The following is an 8172-nucleotide window of genomic DNA, read 5'->3' as shown; positions in this document are numbered from 1 at the left end:
TCTTCCAAACCTACACCCCGGTATAATACACCTGTTTAACTTCCCTCCCCCTGTATCATGCGCCTGCTGAAGCTGCCCCCTGTGAAACCCACACTGTATACTATACGCCTGTGAATCTTCCACCCCTGCCACCCGGTATAATATACGCCATTTAACACCCCCCCCTTATAATACCCCTGTATACTGCACCCACTCGTGAAGCTCCCCCGTATAATTCCCCACTGACAATCCCCGGTTAATCTCCAAATATAATTTCCCCCACTTTGAATTGCCTCATTTAATCCCGAAGAATTCCATCCAGCTATTGAGTACCCCCATATAATGCCCCCCACTTATCTCCTCCACCCCCTGTATAATCCACGTGTATGCTGCTCCTGTACAATAATGCCCCCTGTAAAATTGTCCCCAGCTCCCTGTACACTTCGCCCTGTATATCTCTCCCTCTGTGAAATTCCTTCCCTCTTCCCCCTTGGTGAAACTCCACAACCTCCCTATATAATACACCATATATCTCCATCCATGCATAATCATCCCCCGCCCCGCCCTGTCAATCACCCTCCCCCGTGCTGATGAAACTCTGTTATGCCCCTTGTGTGACTCGCTTACCTGGTGCGGCTCCAACAAACAACCCGCTTTAATTTGGTTGAATTTATGTCCAGAGAAGCAGAAACTCTGTAAAATACTTCCCCTGCACCAAGCACAAAATGGCTGCCCCCGCAACAAGCACAAATTGGCGACACCCCCGCCCAACCCCCCGCACCAGGCACAAATGGCTCTCGCTGCTCACTCAGTGGCTGTATAGTGAGTGACTGGAACCCATTTGGAGAGAGATTGAGAAGCCCCGGTTTACAGGTGGAGAGAGACTGAGATGGGGTGGATGGGTGGATTAGAGATCAGTGGGGCACACATGGAGCAAGAGTTGGAGACATGCAGAGGCAACCTGGCATACGCAACCAGAAGACAGAAAGAGTGATGCAGACACAGAGAAAGAGATGGAGAGGCAGAGATATCAAGAAAGATGTAGATACAGAGAATTTTAGGGAGGGAGATGAAGGGATGCAGAAATTAAAGTAGCAGGAAGAGATAAAGAAAGATGTAGAGAGAGGGACGTGGAGATAAAGAGATATAAAGAAAGATGTGCAGTTACGGAGATGTGACTAGAGAGGGAGGAAATGGAGAGTGGAATATAAAGCTTACATTAGGCGATCTAGAGAACTCCAGTGGAAATTCAACCCCTCAGTGTGTCTACAGGGACAGGTGTCTCTGACTATTGCCTGCGTGTGTCTTTTACTGTTCCCAGACTGTATGGTACAGTCAGAGGGAATCATACAAACTCAGTGCACAGAAGGAGGCAATTCAGCTCATCGCCGGCCGATTTATAAAGCTATCCAGCCTAATCCCACTTTCCTGCGCTTGGTCCATAGCATTATAGGGTGTGGCACGTCAAGTGCATATATGTCCCCTAGTTATTAACTTCTCTCCTGAGGCAAATCAGTCTTTCCCATCCACTCTATCTAGGCCCCTCAAAATTGTATACAATTCCATCTTAAGCGCCTCATCTACAGACGGACAGAGATGGAGAAAGAGGTACATGGAGATCTAGAGGGAGAGCTACAGAAAAGCGTGGAAGTTACATTGGGCGATGGGGGGAGCAATCAATGGACATTAATCCCATGGTGTTTAAAAGACAAATTGAGGGCATCCTGTGCTAAGAGGTCTCAGTCACTCCCCTCTGAAGGAAGGTCTTATCCACGGGTTCCATGTCCAAAACACGCTCTCTGCACGGTCACGTTGCAGCTTCCATAGAAATTCTCCTCGGGAGAGAAAAAGAAGTGAAAATTGATTAAAAGAAAGCAAGCGGTGACTTAAAGAAAAGTACACAGCATCAAAGCAGGCACCTTCATTCTCGTTCATTCAGGTCCGGGGCAATCTCTCAGCAAAATCATTCCCAGTTATAAACTCAAGAGAAAGTCAAGAGGTACAAAATTGACGAGAGTTGTTCAGGGCACACATAGAGGTGGAACAAGGCTTGAGGTGTGTTCACTTCCTCTGGAGAAAGTGGGTTGAGTTTTGGGACTCGGCCCCACACTTGCCCGTGCACAGCTCGGCAGTTTGTAGACTGGGCTGGAGCTGCTCCCTCGGGCCGTTGGGATGTGTCTCTCTGCCAGGTTTCTGTCTATTGACATGTTAATCCAGGGCACCTCTCTCTGATTCTGCCTTGTCCATTGATATGTTAATCCCTTAATAGCCCAGTGCAGCACCGCACTGACCAGTTAACCAGACTGGTTTGAGCAGGGCACATTTCTGATTCTGCCTTGCCTATTGATATGTTACATAACAACATAAGAAATAGGAGCAGGAACAGGTCACTTGGCCCCTCGAGCCTGCTCCGCCATTCATTAAGCTCATGGCTTATCTAGGGCTCAAAGCCACTTCCCTGCCCGCTCCCCATAACCCTTCACTCCCTTATCTTGACAAAATGTGTCTATCTCCACTTTAAATATATGTAATGACCCAGCCTCCACAGTTCTCTGTTGCAGAGAATTCAACAAATTTACGACCCTCTGAGAAAAGAAGTTCTTCCTCATCTCAGTTTTAAAAGGGTGACCCTTTATTCTGAGAATGTGCCCCCATGTTCTAGATTTCCCCATGAGGGGAAACATCCTCTCTGCATCTATCCTGTCGAGACCCCGCAGTATCTTATATTTTTCGATAAGATAAAGTTTCATTCGTCTTAATTCCAATCAGTATAGTCCCAGACTGCTGAACCTTTCCTCCTGAGTCAAATCCCTCGGGCTGGATTGTCATCGGGCCGTTGAGGCGGGATTGGAGGCGTATGGGGTGTTAAAATGGCAAAAACTTACTGGCGGGCCCAACCCCGCCTCCATCCCGCCTCCAACCAATTTTAATTAAATTGTGTCCACTGGTCCCGTCTCCATCCCGCCTCCAAGAGACTGGAGAGGCCGTTAAGGCCCTTAACAAGCATTACATTTCCTCTATAATGACATTTTGATCGGCCTTGGTGATTATAACCCTTTCCGACATGAAGCACGCCTGTTCTTAAACATAGAAATGTAGAAACATAGATGATAGGAGCAGGAGTAGGCGATTTGGCCCCTCAAGCCTGCTCCACCATTCAATGCGATCACGACTGATCATTCAAATTCAGTACCCTGTCACTGCTTTCCCCCCATATCCCTTGATCCCTTTAGCCTTAAGAAATGTATCCAACTCCTTGAATATATTTGCTCGGCGGTCACATAACAAGATGGTGAAACCTGTCGGTAGCACATTTGGATTGCTGACTATCAGCTGCAGCTCCATCATTAAATAGGATATTTGATCAGCCATCATTTGCAGCTGGCAGGAATTTGTTGTCTTAGATCTGGGGGGACTTTTAGAAGGCACAGCCACAGCTGTGGAAGGTTGGAGCCTGACACCCATCTCCAGTGACACCTCCTGGGAAACCCCTCTCGCCACCTTCACTGAGCGCTTCCTCAACTGAGGCATATACCAAGTAATCCTAAGCCCTCAATGTCGAAGTCCCATTACCGAAATACACACCACAACTACAGCAGTAAACATCAGATTTTTTATTTACAGTCATCATCTGATGGCTTTTTAACATAAAACATCACATTTCAACCAAGTGACTACCCTTGTGACTATTTGTGCAGTAGCTTTCTCTTATGCATGCTCCTACGTAGTGCTTCCCCTGTGGCTTCAGCAGACGTGGAGGCCCCTTGCTCACTTTCCTGCTGCTCCTGTCCTCTGGAGTTGCGAACCTGTGAGGGCTCGGCAAAAGTCTACTGTTCCTGCGGCTGTGCAGGGGTTGAGACGGCGATCTCAGATGTGTGTGGACTCTGGAGGGGCTCTGACCGAGGTTTCTGCAGAGGCATGGAAGTATGAGCGCTTGGAGTGGAGCCCCCATTCCTTGATGTCTGCCACCAACTTTCCTCTCATGGGTTAGGTCCACCTCAGCGCTTGCAAGTGGCTTGAGAGCACCTTGCTGCACATCAGGGTGGCCATGGGGACCCGTATCTGCACTGGCAGTCCTACTCCGAAGGACTTCCATGAAGGTCTGGTTTCTCTGTTCAATAGATGACCATCGCTCATCCAGAGCTGTCATACTATTCAGAACACTCACCATGTTTACTGCACTGTGGCGACTTATCACCTCTATGGAGGTTGCCATCTTTCCATGGTGATGCGTTCATGGGACAATGATTCAACAAAGGCTCTGCTCATGGTCGCAATGGACTCCTCCATTCGCTCCACACTCGCAGCTTCACTGGAGACAAAACCTGCCAGAGACTCCTGCATCTGTACCTGGATTTCCAGCAGCGCTGATCTTATGGATGGACGCAGAGGCAGAGTGTCGAGATGTAGTTGAGCCAAGTTAGCAGAGTCTTGCGCCCTCCGGCGAGGACTCTCCACTGCTGTCACTGTCTCCACCATCTGCTGAGGCTCACTTTTCTGCTGCGATACAACAGGGGACAACAGTACTCTATCTCGCGATGGTCCAAGCGGGGTGTGACTGTCTTCGCTGGTGCTGGGTGCGCTGATTTCTGCTGAGGCTGCGCCCTCAGGGTTTGCAGCTTCCTCTGAGTCTTCTGTATGCTCAGGCTCTTCCTCCTGGCTAGTGGGGACGCGTGCATGCGATGGTCCTGTGGGGGACTCAAGGAAAGAGTCAGAGATGTGAAGCCAAGATTACATGCAAATTGCATATTGCAGATGATCATAAGTCCATCTGTTAGAGCTTCAGAATCATTATCAACGACTCATGCAATGTCATTGAGAGAGCTGGAAAACTATTCTGTCACCAGCTTGCTGTGATGCACCCATCTGTCCGTCCCCCACTTGAGCATCGTCCTCCACTCCCACGATCTCCAGGAACGCATCATCCCAGGGGGTGAGGTGGGCTACTGAGGGTGGCCCTCCCCCTGTCCTCGCTCGTTCTCTTTTATTATGAGCTCTCTTTTCCTGCAATGAGGGAGACAAGTGGAGGTTGAGTGCGAATGAAGGAGTGAGTGCAGAGAATCCATAGCATAGATGCATAGAAGGAGGCAAAGATGGAGTGAGGTGGCAAGACCAAGGGCCATCCCTCTGTGTTGTCAGTTGTTTTCATAGCATCACAGTGATAGGGAGTGTGAGGGCTGCATAGACGAATAGATAGGTGTATGTGACCAAAACGAGAGAGGGAATGGGTAAGGGTGCATGGATGTCAGTGTCAAGTGGGATGTGGAGGAAGAGATTGCTAACGAAGTGCCCCGAACGATCAGTCCTCAGCAAAGGCCTGAGCTACATCCCCTTACACCCTCACCTCAATGAATTTCGAGCTCGGCACGATGTTGAGATCATTTTCCGCCGCCTTCGTCTCCGTGCCCACTACTTTGGCCAGGAGTCTTCCCCCCGCATGACTGACCCTTTCTCCCACTTGCAAAATTCCCGTTCTACCTGGACCCGTCACCCTGGCCTTTTATCCTCTCTAGATCTTATCATCGCTAACAGCCGCTGTGACATTGGCTGTCTCCATTTCTCTGCACCCCTAACTCACTCCAACCTACCTCCCTCTGAACTTGCAGCACTCCATTCCCTTAGATCCAACCCTGACATTGTCATTAAACCCACTGACAAGGGTGGTGCTGTTGTTGCTTGGCGAACTGACTTCTACCTAGCGGAAGCTGAATGCCAACTCTCCGAAACCTCCTCCTACCTCCACCTGGACCATGACCCCACTACCGAACATCAAACCACCATTTCCAAGACTGGCACTGACCTCATCTCCTCTGGTGATCTTCCCCCCACGGCCACCAACCTCATAGCTTCCCAAACCCGCACAGCCCGCTTCTACCTCCGTCCCAAGATCCACAAACAGGACTGCCCTGGTAGACCCATCTTTTCAGCCTGTTCTTCCCCCACGGAACTTATCTCTTCCTATCTCGACTCTATCTTTTCTCCCCTTGTCCAGTCTCTTCCCACATACATCCGCGACTCTTCGGACGCCCTCCGCCACTTTAACAGTTTCCAGTTTCCTGGCCCCAACTGCTTCCTTTTCACCATGGACGTACAATCCCTCTACACCTTCATCCCCCACCAGGATGGCCTGAGGGCGCTCCGGTTCTTCCTTGAAAACAGGCCCGACAAGTCCCCATCCACCAACACCCTCCTCAGCCTGGCTGAACTTGTACTCACATTGAACAACTTCTCCTTTAACTCCACTCATTTCCGCCAAATCAAAGGTGTTGCTATGGCTACCCGCATGGGTCCTAGCTATGCTTGCCTTTTCCTGGGATATGTGGAACACTTTTTGTTCCAGTCCTACTCAAGCCCGCCCCCTCTTTTTCTGTTACATTGCTGACTGTATCGGTGCTGTGTCCTGCTCTCATCCCGAAATAGACAATTTCCCTCACTTTGCCTTCTATTTCCACCCTTCCCTCACCTTCACTTTTCCATCTTTGACTCTTCCCTGCCCTTCCTCGACTTCTCCGTATCCATCTCTGGGGTAGGTTATCAACCAATATTCACTACAAGCCCACTGACTCCCACAGCTACCTGGACTACACTTTCTCCAACCCCGCCTCCTGTAAGGACTCTATTCCATTCTCCCAGTTTCTCCATCTCCGCCGTATCTGCTCCGACGATGCCACCTTCCACACCAGTGCTTCTGACATGTCTTCCTTTTTCCTCAACCGATTATTCCCCTCTACCGTAGTTGACACAGCCCTTGACCGTGTCCATTCTATCTCCCGCACATCTGCCCTCACCCCTGCCCCTCCCTCCCAGAACCACGATAGTGTTCCCCTTGTCCTCACCTTTCACCCCACCAGCCTCCACATTCAACAGCTCATCCTTCGCCATTTCTGCTACCTCCAAAGTGATGCCACCACCAAATCCATCTTCCCTTCCCCTCCCCTTTCAGCATTCCATAGGGACCGCTCCCTCTGAGACACCCTAGTCCACTCCTCTATCACCCCAACAGCCTTTCCCTTCGCCTGGCACCTTCCCGTGCAAGCGCAGGGAGATGTAACACCTGCCCCTATCCCTCCCCCCTTCCCACTATCCAGGGCCCCAAACAATGGGGAGACCAAATGCAGATTGGGTGACCGCTTTGCAGAACACCTCCGTTCTGTCTGTAAAGGTGACCCCGAGCTCACGGTCGCCTGTCATTTAATTCACCGCTCCAGTCCCACTCGGACCTCACTGTCCTTGGCCTCTTGCATTGTTCCACGGAAGCTCAATGTAAACTCGAGGAACAGCACCTCATCATCCGATTAGGCACGTTGCAGCCTTCCGGACTCAATATCGAGTTCAACAATTTCAGAACCTATCCTCGGCCCCTATTACATCTTGACTTATATATTGTTTTCACCCCTTTGTTTTGGGTCTTCCCTTCCCCCCTTTCCTTTATTTTCTCTCTCTCCCACATGGCAGCTGTCTCTCATCCTGCCAGTACACTTCACACCTAATCTGAGCCTTCTTTCGTCTCCACTGTCCTATTGCCATCTCGTCTGGTTTTCGATACCTCTTAATGTCTCTTTACATCTTTTGTTCTATCGCAGCAATGCCTTCGATCTATTTCATTTCCTTTCCAGTTTTGAAAAAGGGTTTCGACCTGAAACGTCGACTCTAATTTCTCTCCACGAATGTTGCCTGGCCTGCTGAGATTTTCCAGCATTTTCTGTTGTTATTTTGCTTTCCCAACCATCTTTGTATCCTTCGCAAACGTGGCTACCTTACACTCGATCCCTTCAACCAAGTCATCAATGTAGATTGTAAATAGTTGGGGCCCCATCACCGAACATGTGGCACCCCAGTACTTATTGTTTGCCAACCAGAAATGACACATTTATCTCGATTCTCTGCTTTCTGTTAGTTAGCCAATGCTCGTTCCATGTTAACATTACCTCCAACTCCGTGAGCTCTTACCTTATGCAATAACCTTTTATGTGGCACCTTATCGAATGCCTTCTGTAAATCTAAATACACCACATCCACTGGCTCACCTTTGTCCACCGTGCATGTTACATCCTCAATGAACTCGAGCAAATTTGTTAAACATGATTTCCCTTTCCTGCAACCATGCTGACTCCGTTTGACTGCAGTATGTTTTTCTAAATGCCCTGTTATTGCTTCCTTAATGAAGAAATGCAGCATTTTCCCAACGACAGA

At 49.4% G+C, this 8172-nt stretch overlaps 1 protein-coding gene across 1 annotated transcript; it reads left to right on the top strand.

The window, feature by feature from the left end:
• The first annotated feature begins 4358 nt into the window (after positions 1-4358).
• Positions 4359-7921, top strand: LOC147087780 (uncharacterized). The gene is made up of 3 exons (XM_085977773.1): positions 4359-4398; positions 5283-6187; positions 7877-7921. The coding sequence occupies exons 1-3, from the start codon at positions 4359-4361 to the stop codon at positions 7919-7921; spliced, it is 990 nt and encodes a 329-aa protein (XP_085833899.1).
• Positions 7922-8172: the final 251 nt, after the last annotated feature.

This window comes from Somniosus microcephalus, unplaced genomic scaffold, assembly GCF_052327205.1.
Source record: "Somniosus microcephalus isolate GS21.2 unplaced genomic scaffold, FLI_Smic_1.0 unresolved_chr5, whole genome shotgun sequence".
Lineage (NCBI taxonomy): Eukaryota > Metazoa > Chordata > Chondrichthyes > Squaliformes > Somniosidae > Somniosus > Somniosus microcephalus.
Note: the sequence above shows the minus strand (reverse complement) of the source record. Positions and strands in the feature narration are given on the sequence as shown.

Coding starts and splice junctions, on each gene's coding strand:
- LOC147087780 (XM_085977773.1), top strand. CDS start 4,359: ATGGACGCAGAGGCAGAGTGTCGAGATGTAGTTGAGCCAA. Junction 4,399..5,282: donor TCGAGATGTAGTTGAGCCAA/GTTAGCAGAGTC, acceptor CCGAACGATCAG/TCCTCAGCAAAGGCCTGAGC. Junction 6,188..7,876: donor TCCTCAGCCTGGCTGAACTT/GTACTCACATTG, acceptor GCTTTCTGTTAG/TTAGCCAATGCTCGTTCCAT.